Here is a 22,297-nt window from a genome sequence, read left to right as displayed (position 1 = left end):
AAATCATATATTTGAACATTGTGTATATGGATGGATTTGTTTAAAATTATAAGATACTTAAATTCTAGACATTAGACTGCTCAAGAAGGTTGTAAAAGTTATACGGGTTTGTCTTAAGGCACTTATCACTAATTCAGATATGTAGATACATAATACAAAGTAGACTACTCATGGGACGGATGTTTGATATAGTCTGTTGTGTTACAAATATTCAGTTTAAGGCACAATTTACACATTCGATTTCTTCTCTTTGCTTTGTACTGATCTAATAATAAATTGCGGAATGTTCAGAGGGGACAAGACTTCCAAAAACAAAACCAAAAGCGGACACAGCCAGCCACTCGAACGTGTTTCGGCAGACGCTGGCATTTTTCCAAATGGAAATGGAGGAGTTGCCCGAATGCTGAGACAGTTACTGCCCACCGCTGCTGCCCTGAAATGACTATGAAAAATGTGTGAAAAAGATTTTTTCTGCCCCTGTCCAGCTACCTATGGCTATAAAGTTTTAATGAAAAAAGCTGGAGATTTCTTTTTGCCCTGGTAGAAGACCAAGTGGCTGATAAACTGGTTCCTGCAGCGCATAGAAAAAGTTCTCAGGGTACAGATAATAAAAATTCAAGCGCATATGATAATCAAGGAGCAAAAAACAAAAAGCGGAAAAAACGCCACAGCGGCAGCAGCATCGGCATACATATTTAATTCAGAAAAAAAAATCGCAGCAACAGACCATCGACGATTTAATATAAGAAAAACACGACGGCAGGCGTTGGATTTTTTGTGCCATCCGTTGGTCGGAAAAAGGTGTGTGTGCGGGCACAAACAACCCTCAGCTAGGACCTGGACGACCTCCCCGATGGGTGTAGGTACGCCTGGGCCTAACTGGGTTCCGATGTTAACAGGTTTGCGATCGCCGCACATACGCACACACAGCTGTGCGACTTCACGGACATTAGAGAGGATCTCCGAAGGAGAAAAATACGAGCTATACGGCATTTCCGTAATCTGAGCGCAGTAGGCGCGGCTGTTTGCGCTTTTCTGACGATGCTGCTGCTTTTGCTTCGGCTGCTGCTGCTTGGGCTTCTGCCGCCTTTGATAGAAATGACAAATAACCAGATTCATTGTAATAGATTATGTCTACAACTTAATCGCCTTGCAGATAAATGATGACAATGTTCAAAGGGAGCAACGATGGAGAGCTGGGCTGGCTGGCAGCTCGTTTTGTTTTTGGGTGTCAATTTTGTGTCTGTGTTGCTTTGTAGTTATATCTTTTGTGGAGAGATTTGATGTGAGATTTGTTTGGACGGAAGTTTGCGTTAGTTATTTGGCGTGCGGTGCTTAACTAAATCTATACAGCAGGGTGAGCGTGAGGCCGATCACCGCGACCACAAGTCCCAAAGCGGATTGCAGACCCGAAGCTCCGGCCAATCGGCACTTGAACATATCGTAGCGGGTCTCGACATCAGCCACGATATTTTGGTACTCGGCTTCGACGAGCTGTCCATCGTAGTAGGTGATCAGATCCTCGAAAGGATACTCGTATCCCTGCAGGCACTCGCACTTGTAGCCTCCAGTTTCATAGCCACGACCCATAATGGGAACGCACTTAAGCAAATAAGAAGAATGTTAGTTTTGGTCCAACAAAATGAATACCACTTAGAAGAGATGCTTCCGAGTTTTATTGAATTTTACTTACGTAGGACGATTGCTCGTCGCACTTGTGTGTGTTCTTAAAGGCGTTCGGTTCGTAGTACCAGTCCGGGCACTGGTTGATGTCCAGCTGCAGCATGTCCATGGAGACAGCTACCACACCCCTGCGCAGAGCAAACAAATTAGTGAGTTTAATTGCTTCTATTTGCATCACAATGCCAGAAGTCACAAGTCAGAAGTTAGGTCTTGTCAACACTCCAAAATTAGACAATCAAACCCAGCGCATTTGCATGTGAATGAAACTGGGATAGGAATTGAAAGTGGGACTGTTTCCGAAAAAGGGGTTTGAGCGGCCCGCGACGGCGGCACGCAACGGACCGGCCCAACAAGTCGCTCGATCTCAACCCAACCCCTATACCACATTATCCCCTTAACTTACTTGAATTCCAGCTTGACTTTCAGGCTGTCCCAGCCAAAGAAGGGCACCGCATAGGTCACCAGCCACTTCTTCACATATCCATCGCAGTCGAATTGCGGTTGAGTCCAGTATCCGTGCTTAATGTTGGCCGCTCTGTACGAATTGGGGTAGTGCTCGTACTTCTGTTGGTATTCACCTGTTTCATTGTGACGGATCTTGATCTTCATGTAGAAGGTCTCCAGGTCGTCGAAGTTGGTGTTCCAGCGCTGCTTCAGGAACTTGAAGTACTTCTTTTCCGTGTAGAGTTCGTGCGTCTTGTTGAGCCGCGCCAGGTCCTCCACCTTGAACTTCCTCGTGTTGAGCTCAGTTTTGTAGGCATAGGGTGCGAAATATGTGCGATTGGTGAACTTGTTGCGCTCCCAAAGCATTGTGGCCGACCAAACCTTGCTGTCGCCCAGGACAATGGCAAGGGTCTCGCCGATCATTTGATCCTCGGTCAGCGGCTTGTCGGCCACACGCTTGCCCGAGTACACTTCGTTGGGATCCGATACCTGTAAGGCGGAAATTCGTGTTATAGTTTGCATACTGTTAGTTTGGGGAAGATATTGGGTTTTGGGAAACGAAACAGATTCCCCCCACTCAGCTATTCAATGCTAACAACTTGTGCAAATATGGACAGAGAGAGTGAGCTGGAAGGAGTCTCGCATCCCCAGGATTTCCCTATGTGTACGTTTCTGCTGCGGCTGGCCTTTAATGAAGACGACGCCTTGTGGCGAACCCGTTTTTCGTGTCCTCTGCGCTCAAACTAATGAATTTAGCATTTGGTAATGGTTTGACACTGAATATTTAATTCACGCCGCGCGGCTGGCAACGCAGAATGCCAAATAGTACGTGCAGCATCGGTAAGAACCGAGAAACTGGCAATGCAGGAAATTCGAGGAAGTTGAATTACGCGTGGAAAATTATAATTTACACTTGAGAAGTTTTCAAGAGCCGTCGTCGAAGGCTCTTAATAGGTGTCGGGTTATCAATTATTGCTCTTCATTTAGCGTGAAGGCAATGGGAATCCTTTGCTCTGATTCGTTTGCTTACCTGCAGAAAGGCACTAATAAAGTTGGCCAGTCTCACGGCCATCTTGGCTTCGTTCTCGAACTGCTCCTTGGCGCCGAAGCTCACATCACCGCGAAGAATCAGATCCTGCGGATGGAAGCTGTCAAGGCGATAGCATAATTGATCATTTTATTGAAGTAACCTTGGCTGGATAAGTTCTGTTCTATATGTGTCTTACTTTTTGCAAGTGCGATAGTTGACTCCATGAATATACTTCAAAGCCTGATCAATATTTAAGTGCTCAGCATGAAGTGATCGCGAGCCGGTGGTGTAATTGCGATATTCCGGGTGCCGGTCCAAATACTTTTGGCGAATGTGGTAGGAGGCCTTGTCCCACTGAATGGGAAGCTTTTGGATCCCTAAAAAATAGCATCAAAAGTCAAATCATACTTTTACATATTGCTACTTAAAACATACATCCAATCTTGAGGCAGTCGTACTCGTTGTAGTACTGTTCTGCCGATGCGCGCTCAACAATCTCGCCCAGATAAGGTCGCCGCACCACGTTGGGCAGCCGGAAACCTGGCTTACAACGGCACTGATAGCCACCGCGCCTGAAGCCCCAGCCTTGTAATGGTTCGCACTCTGTCGTTTCTTTTTTACAACGCGCCGTGTCCGCAAAGTGATTGGGTCCTTTGTTGCCTTCACCCAATGGACACTGGTTTATGTCGATACGCTCAAAGTCCATCTCAAGAACCGAAACAGCAGTGTATCTAAAAGTGATCCAGAAGATTGGAAGCAGGGAATCCAACGGATATTTAGGGTATCTTACTTGGGATATTCAATGTGCCGGAACTGCGTGTGTCGAGGGTAGATATCCGCAATAGGCACTACAGCGGCCACCAGCCACTTGTTTGACCTGCCACAATCGAAGTACGGCCTTGTAAATTTAATCGGACCCGGGTTTTCTTCAGATCCAGGCGGTCCGTGGAAGGTATACGTCTCGTTCGTGTTGTTTGCATAGCGGATTTCCACCTGGTAGGTAATCTTCGTGTCGTGCCGTCCCTCGACGTTGTCTGGTAGCCAGGCGCGGTACCACTCGTTTATTTTATACAGGTCGTGGGTGTAGTCCTTGGATATGGAGTCCGGGTGATGGGCGCCCAGATCCTGAACATCGAAGGTATTCCACGTCGATATCTTCTGCAGATGAATGGGATCGTTGAAATCGTCCAGCCTGAAGGTTCTTGGTCCGAATCTGGGGAACGTCTTGTTGAAGAAGCCGCGATACGACGACGAATACGAGCTGTTGGGCGAGAAGTACACGGCCGAGGCGTTGATGTGCGGGTTGGCGGACACATCGGCTACGGTGGACAGAAAGTAGTACATCATGCCGGGATCGTAGGTGTCGTTGATGGCGGGTCGAATGAACCTCGACTGGAGAATGTAGCTCCAGAAGAAGCTCCTGCTAAGGGCCATATTCTGCAGATGCAGCAGGGCAGTGCGGTTGGGGAACACCGGATTCACGTTGATCTCCTTGATGTCCGGCTTGTGGGACACCGCGTCCATGGGCATGAACAGGTCCGAGTGGTGCTGGATGGGGCAGTTATCCGCGTTCACCTTGTCGAACTGCCTCTTGATCTCATCAAATGCATCCCGGGCCTGCCACTCGTGTTGGGCGAACACACCCACGGCGAGCACCAGCATAAAAAGCAAATAGCTGCGCCCCAAAATCGACGAGGGGAACATATTTCCCGACTCTTATCGCACACAATTGTTGCAGAAGAAACGAACAACGCTATCAACTAACTAATTAACTAAACTGATAGAAACTAAATATAAAATGAGATTTTGGGGCGCGCCAATGCCAAGCTGGGCTAAGTAATAGAAAATGCTGTGATGCTCAGCACTTGTTGGAACTACGCCCTCAAACGGAGATGGCCCACCTGTTCGATAGTATCGATATATTGTTTATATTGGCTGATATCGAACATTACTACAAAAAATGTATGTTGCTATTTTAAAGCTATTGCTTCTATATATCTGTATTTATTATAAATCTGTTTTGGTATTAGTATGCAATACAATAATAATATATTTTCTAGTCTTACTTACTTACCTGCAACCGTGCATTGTCTGCTGGTTTTATTACTTTAACGCGTAAAATTATAATCTAAACTATGATTTGTGTGTACTACAATCTTATTCTTACATTACATTGTTATACTTTTTTGTGAACTTCATTAAGAAATTTAATGTTAATACTCTATTTAGTTACCAGTGTTGCAAAGCAATCAATTTTTGTAGTTTACCTATCGATTATTGCACTGCTTGTTTTATCGAACTGCCGCTTAAAATAGGATGGCACGGTTTCTGTATTCAAATGTTTAGGTAATTATCCAAAATCCAAAATACATCAGAGTGGACGGTTGGAACTTGGCCAAAAATTAAAATTGGTCAATAGGGGGGCTGTAGGTGTAGAAATTTGAGAGGCGTTGTCGTTTCAGTTAGTTTAATGACATTCTATCTAGTGCGGTGACGGCTTGCAATTGGTTAATTAATTTAATATAACCCAAAACTGACATGATTTCCACCTATATATGTTGATATGATCCCTCTACATACATATAGGAGGGATGTAGGGGTGTAGACAGCACTTTTCAAAGGGGCTTCCAAAAATTTGCCATGCTTGTAAAAGGCATATAATAATAATAGTTAATAGTTAATTTTTTCATAGTCTATTCCCGAGTTAAATGTGTAAAAAAATTTAAAATTAAGAAATAACAAAAAAGCAGCTATCTGCCTCAAGCTAATATACCCTTGTAGTAAAAATAACTTTGTTAAATAATAACCAAAATTACAAATTGTTAAAATAAAAATATTTGAACACATTACTATTAAATGTAAAATAATGTTATTTTCATTTTCTTTATTTTTCGAATATTTCTGATCTTTTTTAAAGACTATTGACATCATATAAAATTGGCATCCCTTTACATTCTTCCTACGCCCCTGCCCGTTGACCCTCTTAGGCGACACGATGGCCCTCCTGAATTATTGAACCCTGCTGTGTGATAGGGATTGAATTAATCCAGATTCGGGTCAGCACCCAGAGTAGTAGCTATTTTGGCAACTTTGCGGCTGCGGTCACAGCTCGAAGCCTTCGTCCCTGGAGCCCGGAGCAAAGGCCATTTCCTGGCGCTATCGTTCAGCGTCAATCTGTTGTGGTCGTCCTGCTATCCAGACCGTTTCGTCCTCTTCCCCGCTCCTCTGGCTCTTCTGTCGCCACCTGCGCTAAATGACACGAATTAGTGGACTCGTCCAGGGTGACCCCTTCCTTGACCCTCCTCTGCGCTCGCATTGCACCACTTTCATTACATTGCTGCATCCTCGTCCTCTTGGCCATTTCGCCTAGGTTATTTATTACACCTGTCGTTTGTTGTTTTGCTTGTGCTGTTCGTTTTTCCCTCGGCCAGTTGCTTTTTTGCCAGTTGGATCGACGAGGGGGAGCCTCCTCCTGGCCGACCAAACTAAAATTCGGCACAAACATAATTTCCAGTTTGTCGACTGACATTTCCGTGCGTGTGTGTGGGTGTATCTGTGAGCGAGTGCATCGGTATGCGTACTTGCAGCGCGCTATGGCATAATGCAGATAAATCTACGCGCCTCGTGCACTTCTTTATTTCCCACGTGGGAATCGCAACAGTGCAGCACAACAAACAATAATACTATCTGCAAGGTACATTTTATAACATATGAGATTCGGTGAATAAATGTGAAATTCTAACATTAATAAAACAATAAATCGAGTGTGTAATTTATGATTAAGAAGTAAAAGAAGTACCTTGTCCTACATTAGATTAAAAACAACCCTTGCAAATTATTTCATGTGTACCTCTGAAATAACTTCTTGATATCTGCGTATAGTTGCTAAAATTTCTTTCAGTGTGATGTTATTTTGTTCTGGCCTCGTTTTCGCCGGTCTTCTGTGTTTTGTTTTAGTTGGCCCATTCGCTTTTTGTTTTCGTTAGCACCACACCGGCTACTGTAATTGATTGTTGTGTAAATTTCGTTGTTGTTGCCGCAGTTGTCCTAAATGGCAATTGCTTTGAGCCAACTGGCGGGGAGAGAGTTTTCCGAGGGGTAGGACGGTAGGACGGAGGTGCAGCTCTATAAAATGATGTTGCATGGAGAGGAGCCAGGAGATTTGGCAACGTTGCATGGCAGATAACGTTTTAATTCGGCCATGTGCCAGGGCATTAAAAGTTTTGCCAACTGGGGGATTGAACAAGTCGGGAAATTTGAAAGTTTGGCACAAACTGATGAAAACTAACGAAAGCCTTTGGTCTGTGTAATGGTAAATATATAATATATAATATATATATATATATATATACAAATAAAAATCCCTAAAATAATGTATGATAATGACCAAAATACTATAAATTGGTATTTAAATAATCTGGGATAATTAAATATAAACATGTACATATCTTTGCATGTCGCGCTGCTCCCGCTCATTTTTAGCGTTTTTTGAACTCGCACATCCTAAATATAAGATTGTGTTGCAGAAGACATTTAATAATAGCCGCACTGACTAATTTGCGATAATATTTATCAGGAGCACTGCCCAAGATGGTTTTCATTCCTCGCACAAATTGCCTTCTAAATCGTGGCGAGGGTTCAAAAAACCAGCCGAGAACAAAAAGCGCAGCGCAGCGCAGATAAACAAGATGGAAAAATAAATATAAAAACCATCTTAGAATGCCAGACAACGGACAACAATTTAAACAAAATCAAACAGAAATTCTTTTTTTGGGGCGTAAATATAATAAAACAAAAGCGAGCATGAACAATGCCCGACAAATGGACATACATAGATTTGGATTGGGACATGGACTTGCAAATATGCAAAGCGATTTTCCAGTCCATCCCCAGTCCTCTGCCCCACTCCACTCCGATGCGATCCAATCTGATCCCCGATCCCGGGCAGCAAAATAAGCCAAATCAAGTGGAGAGTGGGGTCCAAATGTGGATGCCTGCCTGTACGTTAGCAATCAGCAGGAAAAAGCAAAAAAAAGAAGAAAAATCAGCAAAAAAAAAAACAGCAACAAAGCAAGGCAAGCGGCAGCAACACCGCATACAAAATACAAAAGCGGCCTAACACACAGAGCAAAAATGTGTTTTTTGTCAAGGGTGAATGACCCAGAATCAAAATCCACAAAGTCGTCGACGTCGTCGTCGTCGTCGTCGCTGCATGGCTGGCTGCTCCTGCCCCTCGATTGCGCCTCGAATCACCACTCTCCTCTTCGCGCGCCCGCAATCCTCGCGTGAATCTGAATCTGAATCCGAGTCCTCATGCTGCCAAATCGGTGGAGTCTTCGTGCGTTTGGCTCGTTTCAGTTTTCGTCATCCTCGAAAAACGCCGCACCTCTCGCTTTATGCATCATTTTGTTTTGTGTTCGCACTGGTCGCTGCATGGCCACCCACCCCCCTGCATCCAACTCTACGCCCCTGGCTGTTATGATTGCCGTTGCCAGACGATAACCCAAGCCAAACCAAACCAAACCGAAAATGAATAATACAAAAACAAAAAATATATAGCTAACAGCAATGAATTTGAACATTTTTGCAGCATTGCACACGCGACTCTCGCGCGTTCCCTCAGCCAGACAGTCTGAGAGATACAAATGCGACCCACTCGCAGATACAGATACTGATACAAATACAGCTGCAGACACATTTGCAGATACAAAGTGTAAAGAACTGCGCTCTCTGCATTTTCTAAGGCCCCAAGTGTTATCGGGCAAACCAAGAAGCGCTAATTGCCGGCGTGTTTGCGAAGATAATCGTTAGGTACTCATGGAACCGAGTTCCCAATCTTCTCGATATCCTTACAAAAATGCTACAGAACTCTTATAATCTCACTTTGTATGGTTCCTGTGCTAGTATCAAATGGTCGATAAATATTTTTCTAAATATAGGAAAGTGACTTGCTGTATAAAAAAAATTATAAAAAGACAGATAAATAAACATTTTATGACCTTCTTAGTTAGATACTCTTTCTTCAAGTGTACGACCCCGAACAAAGCGGCAATTAAAGTTGACCCAAGACGTTGTCGACAAGAACCAAAAGCCCGCTTGTTCGCCTCGTCCTGTCACCTAATTTCCGTTTTAGAAAACATGTCCTCAGCCCCGGACAAGAGGCACTTGAGGGAGCTCTTTCCCTACCCCTTTCCCTATCCCCTTCCTCCCGAATGCCAATCAAGGTCTGGCTGTCCTGCGAGCACTACAACTAGTTCTGCCAGCCGTCCTCGTCCTCGGAGGACGACGACAGCAAAGGCAGTAACACAGCGGCAGCAAATAATTTTGTAATTCAATTGTTGTCCTTCTGCGCATATGGCGTGTGTGCCGACCGAGTCCTGCGGCAGGTTCCTTCGACTAGCTGCGAGGCAAGTGGCCTAGCCAGACCAAAACCAGACCAGACCCCAGACCAGACGGCTGTTGGTTCTTTGACTTGTCCTGCTCCCGTTTCGAAGACCTACGACAATAGCAAAAGTTGCCAAGCACAACCGGAAAAGGAATGGCCGACAAGCAACGTCGACCTCGGTCCGTTCCTTCAGTTGCTGTTGAAGACTCAGCAAATTGCAGGTCCTGGTGTCCTGGCTCTATCCTGTTCTATCCAGTCTGCTTCCTGTGCCACAGTTGGCAAACAGTTTTCACGTTACCTGCCGCAGCGGACTAAGTGGCAACATTTTCCTAGCCTTACATGGCTACAAAAATAATACCTACTTTTATTTTAGATTCTAGGACAAAATTATTAATTTAATTCTAAAAAAAAAATATAATATTAAAGCATTCGATTTCTGCACTCTACAGGACATTTTTGCATATCGCCCCCCTCTCAGGATTCTATTTCCTGCGTGTACCGGGTATCTCATGCTTGTATTATATATTAGCTTAGTAGATAGTAAGTTGCCTGACTTTCCAGTGCACCTTCCATTATTTCGATCAAAACTTTAGCATTGTACACAAACTTGTGTCGCTTGTGCTATTTGGAAGTGTTTGGATCTGAAAGACGAGACTTTTAATTAGGGCTTCGGTACAAACTACTTGAAAAGCAGCGATGATCATTATCCAACTTGGGGTGTCGGTTGCAGATACACTGCTTGCCCAGCTGAAAGCATTTTCCCATCGGAATCCGTGGTTGAGATGGCCGAAAGGAGCTTTTCCCATGGCTACTCATCGCTTATCCGCCCTGTAATTTATGCGTATTAATTTCATCTCCGGCCTATCCGGCTTCCTGTCCCAGCGATGGCACAATGCAAATTGCTTCGCTCCTTTCTGAGCCTCGTTATGCGTTTCGAGTCGGCCATCGTTCGATGTCCTCTGTCCGTTGTCCTGCGGACCGGTCATTGCATCCCACCAGGCATCGTATTGACCGCCACAAAAGATACGGTGTGGATACAGAAAAACAAAAAATAATAAAGGAGTCCCTCCTCGCTCTCGTTCCTTCGCGAGGACAATAGGATTGCAGAATGCATCGCAGGAACCGCACAATCCCTGCGCCATTATTCGCATTATAATGCCATTCCGATATGTATGTAAATAAACAACGAAAAATATTATAAAATAAAGAAAGTGGAAGCCTCGGCCATGGCAATCGCTTGTGTTCTAATTGCCGGCAAGGACCTGCCTGCCTGGATCCGACTGCCTGGCATCCTGCTAGGCTGGACATGCAATTGCATTGCAGTCGCTGCTACTGCTCCTGCTCCTGCCTTTGCTGCTGGCATTGTTCCAGGCCCGCTTAAGGGTTGAGTTTCAAGTTCTGCACTCGTCGGGGTTATCGCACGATTACAAAAGATTTCCTTCTCTATGGTCAGCTTCAGATCCTGAATCGGATTTAGATTCAGATTGAGGCACGGATTCTCGAGTACAGCAATGCGAAAAGTACAGCAAGGCGAAACTTGCAGCGGAAGTCGACGCTCATTTCAGCATCATCTTCCTCTTCGTCAGCTGCTCCAGGATCTGGATGGCAGGGGCGGTCGGATTGAGATTTATCTAGGAGATACTTTATGCAGCAGCTGCTGCGAAAATTGGGGGACATTAATCACTGGCCTCGCTCAAAGTTTGACCTCTGCGTTCTGCGTGTGAAATAGAAGTCGTTCATCGGCCATATCCCGCCGCATTTCTCGGACCATTCCTTTTTGCCCTTTTCTGGTTGCCGTGCACAAGGAGAAAAAATAAACAGTCGACTAAAGGTGTAGTTCACCAGAAGGTGGTCGGCATCCTGGATCTTTTAGTGAATTATGACCATATGTTTGGACAGTGGACTATACTTTGCCTTAATTATGCTAGCCATCAGCTTAAAAGCGACCAAAGAACATGTAAATTCAAAAAAAAATGGGAATGTGGCCAAACTGACTTAGTTACTGTCTTTTGGTGACCCCGATTCTCGCGCTTTTACAGCAAACAGGGGTTAACCATGCTGATAATTGCTTGCTTGACACTGAGATTGAATAAATACCACTATTCATTGAACTCACATTTTTTGTTTTTCTTCCGTGCGCGTGTGCTTGACCTTCTGGGCTGTCGTTGACCCCGGTGCGATGTGAGCCCAACTGCATCGCGTCCATGCGGGAAGGGATGCGGGGAACGGAACGGGCAGCGGTCTCATTATACATAATATACAGCCAAGTCCTGCTGCACTTATCCATAGGAGCAGCAGCTTGTGCCGCCAGTCGCGTTTCCATCCCGCCTTTGTTTTAGCTCGCAAATTTCCACAACACGTGCACTTGAAACATAGAATGCACACTACACACTACATACTACACACGGCACACTCGCATGCACTCGAAAATACTCACTCGGCCGTACTGACCTATTCCTCTGAAAACGCTGGTTGGCCCGTCTGCTTCCAAATGCCTCAAGTAGGGGCCCGGAGCAGAACATAACATAACATAGCGATTCTCGAGACCAAGCCATGCGTAAACGTTTAAAGTTCCCATTGTTTTTGACCAGCGATTAAATGTGGGTGGGCTGCATGGGGCGGATACGGAACTTTAATGGGAAGGATAATGAATAGGTTGTCTAGGAACTCGCTTTACCATACGCATATGTACCTTTAGTTGGCCCTTTGATGATGCGTTTGACTAAATGCGGGCAAAAGGTACCAAGCGGCAAAAGGGTTCTTGACTTGAGGTTCATACAAAATAAACTTTTGAAATATTCGAGTTTTGTTAGACCTAAAGAATTTATACTTGGCTTAAAGGCAGATATTTTTTCATTGACTAGACCATCACAACAGATGTATATGCTCGCCTTAGAGCGTTTCGTCACTGTGTATCCTTATCTACTTTATGACGTCCTTTTTAAAACGATATCAGAATGATACATAAATATACAAGTAGATAATTGGCTCATTAATTTGCAACACAGTCCTATCTGACCTAAAAATGTATCTTACTGCTCTGGAAAAGTGCAGCAACTGCAGATTGCAGCTCTGTGGAAAGTGAACCCCAGTGCAGTTGATGCAAATATGATCTCTCGATCGAGATTAGTGACACCTGATTGCATCGCGTTATGGCCACAACCTGTGCAATCTCTTACAAAATGTTTTAACACCTCGTTGAGCTTACAGGGGCTTGCTTGGGGATCCTGGACCTGAAAATCGATATTTGGGCAGAAGGTTAAAGATGGAGAAAAAAAAAAAAGAAAACAAAAACTGGCTGCCAACACCTTGAAGCAGACGGACGACGTTTGTGGACGGGGTATTGAATGTAATTAAAAGGAGTTGGATTACACGCGTTGGTGGTTGAGGGCGGAGCTTAGAGGGGGCTGAAGGGGCTGGAGGACCCCTCACAAACGGAGCTGCTTGCATGCATGCAGAAACCAAAGGACAAACCAGGAAAAAATGGGGAATGCCAAGAGGCTTCTTCTTTTCACTTAACACACAAGTAAAGCTCTGGCTCCCGCTCCGCTCCCGCTCCACTGGATCCCTTCTGACTGAGCGACTCTTCAAAATGCACTTTAAATGGCAGTTTCCGGTCACACACACACACACACATAAGCATATGTGTGTGCTCCTATAGAGAGAAACAATGCAAAAACGCCAAGGAGTCGCGCTGTGCCAGGAGCAGCAATGCACCGCTTGGTACATACTGTACTCCACCCCTCGACGTCGCTGTCATGTCCGCCGTCATCGTCCTTTAGCCGTCATCCTTGCCGTTGTTGTTCACATCCCTCACATCTACCTTTGCAATCCTCTCCTCTGCATTCAGAATTCCTTATCCTTCGTGCTTAATGCAGTCTAAGCTTTTCATAGGCCTACCCCTTGCAGTTTTGCATTTGCATCGGCATCGTCCTTTGTGAAGGGGTTGCTGCTGCTGCCGAGCGGACTCTCTGCATGCAGTCGGCTTTATTAATCATTCCCCGCACATTAGCATAACGAATTAATAATCATATTTCTGGTTAGAAGCGCAGTTTCTTTCCTATTTTCTTGACCGCCCGTACAGTTTCACGACCCACATCCTGACCCGCTCTCCGCGTTTCCCGTTCTCCATCGTGGGCAGCCCTCGAGGTTTCACGCTCCGTGTCCTTCTCAGCCCGCCGTACCTCCCGCTCTCCATCCTGCGCCGCTCTGGCCGTCTCTCTGACAACGGTCTCTCCCAATCTCTGGGCTTCCCGCTTCACTATCGGAAAAGTCATGCGGATCGATGGCAACAGATGTCGCCAGAAATCAACACGCATTATCCTGCTGCCGGACGAATCCACATGGTAGGTCACCACAGCGACGGTATCCTCATCCAAAGGCTGGATAAAGTCCTCGTCCGTGCCGGACTCATACTGTTCAGCCAGGTACTTTTCGATCTCCTTCATGGAGGGGCGCTTTTCGGGATTTATATCCATGCAACATTGTATTAATTGCTTGATACCCTCTGGGCAATCGGATCTTACAGATCCCATTGGAAGTTTTTCACCTAAAATATTAATATGTATATAATTATATATTTAGAAGAAATTAAACAGAAGTTCTTTTAAATAAAATTGGTAATAATTTGAAATTTCTATTTTTGAAGAAAATAACTAGTGTTTCGACTATAAAATGTTCGTATATTAACAAGAAAACCATACATATTGTAACAGTATTGCATGTCAGGAGGTAATGACAAGGAACAACATTCCAATTTTAAAATCAAATATTTTGGAAACCAACTTGCACTACATGGGAATCTGCATATCACCTTTCAGCTCTTGGGTATCGAGATCTCAACGTTCATCCGGACGGAGTGACAAATGGTTGGACGGACGACTAGACTAACTATAAGCATATACCAGAATAATTATAATAATCCTTTATAATATCTAACGTAAATTTAAGGAATTAGGATTTAAAATAGGTATATAATACTAATTACCTGAACTGATAGCTTTCAAAATGGCGTACTGGCTGTTGGGGTTTTCCAGGTGACTATATGGCAATTGACGGGTCATCAGCTCCCAGAGCATTATTCCAAAGCTGTACACATCACACTTAGCCGTATATTTTAAGTGCTTAATGGCCTCGGGAGCCATATACCTCAATGTTCCTTGCATATCGGTCTTATTAATGGTCATATCCGTCGCCAGGCCAAAGTCGCAAATCTTTAGGTCTTCATGCTGATTATGCAAAAGCATGTTTTGCGGCTTAATATCGCGGTGAACAATCGGTCGATCCAACGAATGCAAGTACGCTAGGGCCTAAAACACAGAAAATGTATCTGATTGTGGGGCAAGCCGACCTTGCACTTTACCTTGGCGCATTGGAGCGCCCAGCGAACCGCTTGCTCCACGGTGTACTCCCACTTGTCATCGCCGTAGAGGTAGTTGTGGAGGGACCCCTCCTCCAGGTACTCCATCAACAAGTAGTCCTTCTTTCCATCGCTGGCCCTGCCGATCACCCTGATAACGTGTTCGTGGTCGATCTCCGACAAATGTGTGATTTCCCTCTCGGCATTCTTTTTGACTGTTTTCTCAAGGAAATCAAATATCTTTACTGCAATCTCCTGATCTTGAAAGGTGGCTTTGCGCACCGCTCCACCGGATCCAGCTCCGATAATTTTCTAAGGATAAAAGCGGGGCTCATTGAATCCTTAACAATATTGCAAGTAAAACCTACCTCACTGAGCTTCAACTCCGCAAAATCCACTTGCTTGGCCATCTCTAGCAAAATACGTGCGATCGCTTTGAAGTACAATCTGTGAACTGAACTGCAAAGAAAGTTGTGATTAAGTGCTAGTTAAGTGAGATAAAACTGCCTTATCGGTATGCGATAAGAAACAATTCTGTCATTCACCCAATTCCAACTTATTAACAATGCTCAATATTAATTTTTGTGATTTCCCCGCAAATCAAACTAATTTTTACTTTGACTTACCTTTATTGCAGTTTCCCACAATCTGGGTCGCGATTCATATCGGACCTTCAACCCGGAAATGTACTCGTTATCAAGCCCATTGGGACCGCATGGAACTGGTGAGTGATAGTTTAATTTAAATGCGATTTTAAATGATTTGCGATTTTTGCCGAGTTAGTGTGATCTTTTTCTGATTTCATATTTTTGTACAAGTAGATGGTGCCTTCACTGATTTGAGGGACACTTGAATGTCCTTTTATGGTTGAGCTTAGAGCCTCCTCACGCTGTTTATATTGGCAGACCTGCCCATCTGGATCTCGCATTACACGAATGTCTACGGTTACATAAAGCCCCTGACAGCAGTTGCTCTCCATTAGTTTGTGCCCCCGGCACAAAAGTTCCTTGCACTCCTTTCGTTTTCAGCCATCCCATACCCACACATTTGTTGTTGTAGGTCCAGCACCAGTGCACCGCTATAAGTCCGGGTTCCACTCCCGACTTATGTAAACCACATGCCCACTTCACTTGGCTGCCTGACTCACTGCCTGGCTGAATGGTGCACACAAAAAAAATCTGAGCTGCAAAATATATAAAGTATTGGGATATTATTTCTGTCCAAATAGGGGTAGTGTGAGAAACATTTTCTTCCTATACTCAAGATATTTTCCTGTGTAGCAGGTTTGGCTGGATGGTAGGATGCGTTTACATAATGCAAATGCAAGTATATAGCACTTGAGCATGCTCTTCGCGCCACGTTTCGCATATTTGCCGGCTGCATGTGTCCTGGTTTGGGTTTCCCGGCTGTGCCACCGTTTCTGGTTAGCCCTTTGCCATGTCAGCACCTCACTTTTTCGACTGCGGAATTAATGGGTTAGGTAAATATCCATGTAATATTTTTCCATGGGGCCTTTTGGTTATGCCAAGGAAGGACTTCAATGGCAGCGCTCGGATGTCGATGCTGATATCCTCCGGTCTGCACTTTTTGTCCCATTCAAAAGGCCTTCTTTTCGCTAACGATGGCACCGAATGGTTCGTAAATTTTAAAATAAATATTTAAAGAACTGCTCTTGATATTTTTGTATAAAACGCGGGAATAGTCTGCCAATCAATTCCTATATAATTTATCATGCTTTAATAATATTTTAATATTAATATTAATATTTTGTTTTCCATTTGGTTAGTGCACAAAGTTCAGTGGTCTCTGCGTATACATATATATTATTTTTCTTAAATGTTGAAAGCAATGGCACACCATCTGAATCGTGATTCATCTAGGCGGTTGCACCTTGCCAAGGGAAATGTAGGTGAAACATTTCGCATTCATTTTTTTTTTTTTTTTTTTTTTATAATTTTTATTATTTATTGAATCTTCCCTTTGTGTTAAGAGACTAACAATAAGTGTTCAAATCTTAATCTAACTTAATTAACTTTCACTTAGTGATAGGTTTTTTTTTTTTTTTTTTTTTTTTTTTTTTCATTAATGCCCTAATAAGTTTATTGCTGGGCTGGGAGGTCGTTGCGGTGCAGCCGGCTTTGACTGCATACTCGGATTAGTTTTCTTGCGAGGGGATTTGTATGGGTGGTCAGCTTTTCGTTATACTTCGTTTTTTTCTCAGCTATTACTTCGATTACTAATTTGATTTTTAGGTCTCTGTGTATGTTTTCGTTTCGAAGGTACCACGGCGCTCCAGTGATAATTCTCAGAATTCTTGACTGTGCTCGCTGAATAATGTCTATGTTACTTCTGGATGCGTTGCCCCACAGCTCGGAGCCATAAGTCCAGATAGGTTTTAAGACGGAGTTGTATAGAAGAGCTTTGAACTCCAGACTAAGTGGAGAGCGAGCATTTATGAGCCAGTGGAGGTTCCTTGCTTTAAGTTTAAGATGTTTCGATTTGGCTTCTATATGTTTGCGCCAAGTGAGCCGCCTGTCCAGATGAACTCCCAGATATGTTACCTCGTCGGCTTGTGGAATGCATATGTTATTCAAGACCAGTGGTGGGCATGTTTGTTTGTTTAAGGTAAAGGTAACCTGCTTGCATTTTTGAACATTTATTGAAATTCTCCAGTCGGCAAGCCATCGTTCTACAGATGTTAAGTGTCGGGATAGGAGTGCCGTGGCTTTTATTGGGCATTTCGAGCGACTGAGTATCGCGGTATCATCAGCGAACGTGGAGGTTGTTAGATTGTAGTCTATGGGGAAATCCGCCGTATACAGGGTGTATAAGATTGGACCCAGTACACTGCCTTGCGGCACTCCAGCTTCGATTGCGCAATCGCGTGAAGTGCTTGTATCGCATCTTATTGCAAACACTCTGTTATATAGGTATGACTTCAGTAGCTTATGTGTGTTTTGGGGCAACAGCTTGATTATTTTAAACAAAAGTCCATCGAGCCACACTCTGTCAAATGCTTGCGCGACGTCTAGAAAAATGGCTGTGCAGTATTCTCGATGTTCAAAAGCAGTACGAATTTCTGACGTGATTCGGTTGACCTGTTCGATGGTTCCATGTTTTTCTCTAAAGCCAAATTGATGTGTTGGAAGTGTGTTGTTTATTCTAAGATGAGGGCTAATCCGAAGGAGTAGCATTTTTTCAAACAGCTTTGAAAGACATGTTAGTAAGCTTATCGGTCTATATGATGATGGCTGCGTTTTATCTTTTCCTGGCTTTGGGATCATTACTATGGTCGACTTTTTCCATTTTTGAGGGAAGTATCCAAGCTTGGCGATTGCGTTGAACAACAGGCAGATGTGAAGAATAGCACACTTTGGGAGTTCAATGAGCATTCTTGGAGTTATTAGGTCGTAGCCAGGCGATTTTCTTGGGTTCAGTTGCTCTTTGATAACCTTTGCTAGTTCACATGGTCGGAATTCAACGGGTTCTTGAGGATCTAGATTGGCTGCTATTAAAGGAGGGAGAATAAATGTGTTGGTAGAGGGATTTGGTCGGAATACATTTAGTAAATGGTCAGCGAAAGCACTGGCTCTTTCTTCATCACTTCGAAACCAGGTGCCAGAGGGACTTCGGAGTGGCATAATTGGCGCTATTGGAGTCTTTAGGTTTCTGTGAGCTCTCCAAAGAGGGTACTTAGTGCTGGTGGGAGAGAGTTGCTCGATATATGAACGTTGGCTGTTTTTTTCCTCTTGTTTGAGAGCATTGGTAAGCCTGCGTGTGGCTATCTTAAGCATGTGCTTAGTAATTGGTGATCTATTAGACTGCCAATCCCTTCGTAGGCGTCGTTTATCTAATACCAGCCGCTCGATTTCGCGATTAGTTTTGATGTAGTTTGGTTTTGCATACGTCACTGGCGGGGTTGAAGCCTTTGCAGCCGAAACTAAAATGTTTTCAAGAGTTTCCGTTGACTTGTCTATATCCTCCTTTGTAGATAATGCCGTCGTTAGTTCTATGTGTGAACAGACATACTTTTGATACCTTGGCCAGTTTGTTCTAAAATTTGTGAGTCTATACGGTGGGTCGACGATGTGGGGGCGAGTTAGCATATTTAGAAAAACAGGTGAGTGATCTGATGATAAATCTGCTAGTGCTTCGGCGGTGACCATGTTGCGGGGGACATGTTTAGTAATTGCAAAATCGATCAGGTCTGGGATTTTTCTTGGGTCTGCTGGCCAGTATGTAGGCTTACCCGGGGATACATAGTCTAGCTTGTTTTCTGGCTTCGTAAGCGCATTGTACAATTGCTTACCCTTTGGCGACACAAGTCGAGATCCCCAATGGGTGTGCTTGGCGTTATAGTCACCCGCTGCGATGAACCTGTCACCTAGTGTGTTAAAGAATTCCATGAATTGATCCTCAGAGATTGGAAAGCGCGGTGGGCAGTAGACTGCGGCTAGAGTCGTTGAACCATTGTTGAGTTGTAAGGCTATGGACGTAGATTGTAAGTAGTTTTTGTCAAAATTGTTTAAGTGGTGGTGTTTTATGCGATTTCTGATGAGTATTCCAGTGCCTCCATGAGCTTTACCATCTGGATGATTTGTACCATAGAACAAGTATCCTGGTATATGAAAATTGTTTTTATTTGTGAGGTGCGTTTCTGATAGTAGCATTACGTCGATGTTTTTTTCGTAAATGAACTGTGTGAGCTCTTGTGTATGCCGTGAAACGCCATTTGCGTTCCACAGAGATATCCGTAGGGAAGCCATTATGGGGATTTTGAAGATACAAGAAGTTGAATCAGGATATTTTGGTTTTTCATGAGCTCTTGCAAAGTATTTTGCATGAACGTCATGAAGTCTTTCATGCTTTGCTGTAGGGATAGCATCATAGCTTCGATGCCACTTTGTTGTGTTTGTTGGATGTTTGTCGGTGTATGTTCGGAATGAGCAGTTCTTGTCGGTGGGGCGGGCACTTCTAGTCCGGATTTTAGGGCGCTAGCGAAAGAAATTGTTGGAGTAGTGCTTGGGACAGTTAGGGGTGGTTGAAAAATCGGTTGCGGAGAGTAGAAGTTGACTTTGTTGTATGTATGTGCTGTGGCAATACGTTTGTTTAGGCGGCTCTTCAATTCTTTGTACACCACACAGCCTCTGTAGTTTGCAGTATGTTTTTCCCCGCAGTTACTGCATTTCTTCACAGACTTATCGTCCTTGTTTTTGGGGCAGTTTGCGGTAGTATGAGGTTCGCTACAGACAACACATACGGACTTAAGGGTGCAGTATGCCTTGGTGTGGCCGTATTCTTGGCAATTAGTACATTGAACTGGATTGATACGTTTGTGCGGCTCCTCCACGGTGATCCTCCGATGTAGCAAGTACTGTAAATTGTATATTGGGTGCACTTCGTTTTTCTTTAGTGCCTGGAGCTCTGGTTCGAGTTCTATTTTGAATAGTGGCTGCGGAACTTTGTCTTTGTTTAAAATATTAATAGCTGTCTTTGCAGAAAAGTTTTTGGCCTTCAGAGCCTCAATTATCTCAGCTGGTGTCACTGTTGCTTCAATGCCCTTAAGTACTACCTGTAGCCCTTTGCAACTTTTTAATTGGTATGTGTAGTAGTTTTTACCAGCATCATTTAGGTATTTAGTCACTATACGGTGGTCTGCTTCTGTTTGGATCTGTAGTTTTATTTCATGAATATTTCCTTTTTTAAGTGGGATAATGTGGAACTTGCTGTCACCAATCAAAGCAACGAGTTTATTTACAAGTGCATTTGTACTTTGTTCTCGTATGAAAATTGGTGGAGGCCTGGTCTTTTTTGGCTCCCCTACCGTTTTTTCGTTGGGTTGTTCGGTCGCAGAGTCAGCCAAGATAGCATATCGGTTTGAATTATTTACTGCAGAGTTTTCATTGCCGTTGTTGGTTCGATTGATTTTGGGTTGATTACCTGCCTTATTGTTTTGAGGGCTGAGCTTTCTCTTGATTTGGATGTAGCGATCCATGCCAGTCTGCACAGTCGAAATCGACTTCTGCTTTTGTTTTGATTCTTCTTTACGTGCATTATTGTTGTTGCAAACGGTCAGTGCTGCTGAATTATTTACAGCTGGCACAGCGATAATTAGTTGGGCCGCTGACGAAGTTGATGTTGTGGCAGTTGCCAGTGAGGTCACTGCACTCGTTATTGCAGTGTTACAGTTACCCGGGACGGTCGTTTGGCGCTGCGAGAGGAGCGGGGTAGGAGAGGCGGTCTCTTCGCTCCACGACTTGTGAGCCGAAGCAGGCAGAGAGGGAGAGCAAGAACGCGGTCTGTCGTTCGCTGAGGGCAAAAGTTTCGAGTTAGTTGAAGGTGAGGGTGCTCGATCACCGATTTGCGGTGAGACGAAAGAAAAGTATGCATTGTTGCGTTGTAAAGAGAGCCGGCGCTCGTCTTGTTCACATTGTCGCTGAGAACGTATGTCGTTTTGATTCATTGTTCTAAGTCCACATATAACAATTACCAGAACAATATGGAATAATTATTTATTTTAGTAAATAATTACTATAGTCAATAATTGTTAGTTGTGCAAACTGCACTTTACACTTTGTGTTTAACTTTCACTATACTGTTGGCGGCGACAAAAACGCGTTCTTGCGCTTTAACCGCGCTCAAAATATCCGTAAACACAGGCTGGCGAACTAAAAGCGCTGTTGTCGTCGCCATGTGTGCGCAGATTGCATTTCAATGGGTCCAACCCGTGCGTCCACGTCGTCCCTTCTCCGCCAAGTGATTCCCCTCCAGAACGCCTAGCCGGCATCTCTGTCGGTTTCCCAGGCTGCGCCATGTGCAAGCTGCACGGCTGTTGCTGCTGCGATGTTGCTGCTGTGCTGCATTGCATTGCATTGCTCGTTGCAAGGGTCGGCTGTTGTGGCTTTTGTTTTAGCAAAAGAGAAGTGAGAACAACTTGCCCCTTGCGATGGCAAAAGGCAAGAAAGTAGGCCAAGTTAAAATTGATTTAATGCGTTGATTGCGTGGAAGCCGGGTCTCGTTGCAATTGCAGTTGCAGCTGCAGTTGCCGAGATTTATGCCGCGTCAGCTGCGTCTTGTTTTACTTTCGATGGATCTTAATCTCGCCCGCGATCCGTTGGCCTGGGATCGTACTGACCCAGAAACGGCTCAGTACGGTAACGCAGGGCGTATGAGTAATATGGGATTGCGAGCATTGACCCAGGACCTCTGGGCCGCCCACTACGAGCGTTCGTTAAAAATAATTGCCAACCCCCGGTGCAGTTTGCGTGTCGCAACGACCCCATCCCATCAACTTCAGCTATTTTCCGCAGTTTGTTGATTTTCGCGGCGGCAACGTCAAGGAGTTTTCCTTCTGACAGCTAATTGGAAAAATGTTTGAAAATTCGGCTTCTGTTTA

General features: G+C 44.3%; 3 protein-coding genes across 9 annotated transcripts in view; 1 reads left to right on the top strand and 2 right to left on the bottom strand.

The window, feature by feature from the left end:
* LOC117144053 (heterogeneous nuclear ribonucleoprotein R) overlaps positions 1-22,297 on the top strand; it is a 57,624-nt gene that overhangs the window by 410 nt on the left and 34,917 nt on the right. For all 6 annotated transcript variants that reach the window (XM_033309027.1, XM_033309050.1, XM_033309039.1 and 3 more), the window contains exon 2: positions 15,539-15,625. In XM_033309027.1, the coding sequence (XP_033164918.1) occupies positions 15,539-15,625 (87 nt within the window). The remainder of the gene's footprint in view (positions 1-15,538; positions 15,626-22,297) is intronic.
* On the bottom strand, positions 226-5,043 carry LOC117144052. Its single transcript, XM_033309023.1, has 7 exons — positions 3,948-5,043; positions 3,593-3,888; positions 3,354-3,534; positions 3,158-3,275; positions 2,087-2,616; positions 1,694-1,811; positions 226-1,602 (listed from the first exon to the last, which is right to left on the bottom strand). The coding sequence occupies exons 1-7, from the start codon at positions 4,859-4,861 to the stop codon at positions 1,336-1,338; spliced, it is 2,424 nt and encodes an 807-aa protein (XP_033164914.1). The 5' UTR covers positions 4,862-5,043; the 3' UTR covers positions 226-1,335.
* LOC117144057 (putative mitogen-activated protein kinase kinase kinase 7-like) lies at positions 13,474-15,618 on the bottom strand. 2 transcript variants are annotated; one of them, XM_033309064.1, is made up of 5 exons: positions 15,528-15,618; positions 15,270-15,360; positions 14,905-15,213; positions 14,530-14,851; positions 13,474-14,091 (listed from the first exon to the last, which is right to left on the bottom strand). In XM_033309064.1, the coding sequence occupies exons 2-5, from the start codon at positions 15,309-15,311 to the stop codon at positions 13,583-13,585; spliced, it is 1,182 nt and encodes a 393-aa protein (XP_033164955.1). In that variant the 5' UTR covers positions 15,312-15,360; positions 15,528-15,618; the 3' UTR covers positions 13,474-13,582. The 2 variants fall into 2 exon arrangements, with proteins under 2 accessions (XP_033164955.1, XP_033164956.1); XM_033309065.1 differs by lacking the exon at positions 13,474-14,091 and adding an exon at positions 14,344-14,432.

The sequence above is a fragment of the Drosophila mauritiana genome, chromosome 3R, assembly GCF_004382145.1.
Source record: "Drosophila mauritiana strain mau12 chromosome 3R, ASM438214v1, whole genome shotgun sequence".
Classification (NCBI taxonomy): domain Eukaryota; kingdom Metazoa; phylum Arthropoda; class Insecta; order Diptera; family Drosophilidae; genus Drosophila; species Drosophila mauritiana.
Note: the sequence above shows the minus strand (reverse complement) of the source record. Positions and strands in the feature narration are given on the sequence as shown.

Excerpts from the sequence above, each read along its gene's own strand:
- LOC117144052 (XM_033309023.1), bottom strand. The coding sequence starts at position 4,861 with ATGTTCCCCTCGTCGATTTTGGGGCGCAGCTATTTGCTTTTTATGCTG. Across the intron at positions 3,276-3,353 it reads AACTATCGCACTTGCAAAAA|CTTCCATCCGCAGGATCTGA; the intron begins GTAAGACACATA and ends TCGCCTTGACAG. Across the intron at positions 2,617-3,157 it reads TTATTAGTGCCTTTCTGCAG|GTATCGGATCCCAACGAAGT; the intron begins GTAAGCAAACGA and ends TCCGCCTTACAG.
- LOC117144057 (XM_033309064.1), bottom strand. The coding sequence starts at position 15,311 with ATGGCCAAGCAAGTGGATTTTGCGGAGTTGAAGCTCAGTGAG. Across the intron at positions 14,852-14,904 it reads GGGCGCTCCAATGCGCCAAG|GCCCTAGCGTACTTGCATTC; the intron begins GTAAAGTGCAAG and ends TCTGTGTTTTAG. Across the intron at positions 14,092-14,529 it reads TTTGAAAGCTATCAGTTCAG|GTGAAAAACTTCCAATGGGA; the intron begins GTAATTAGTATT and ends TTAATATTTTAG.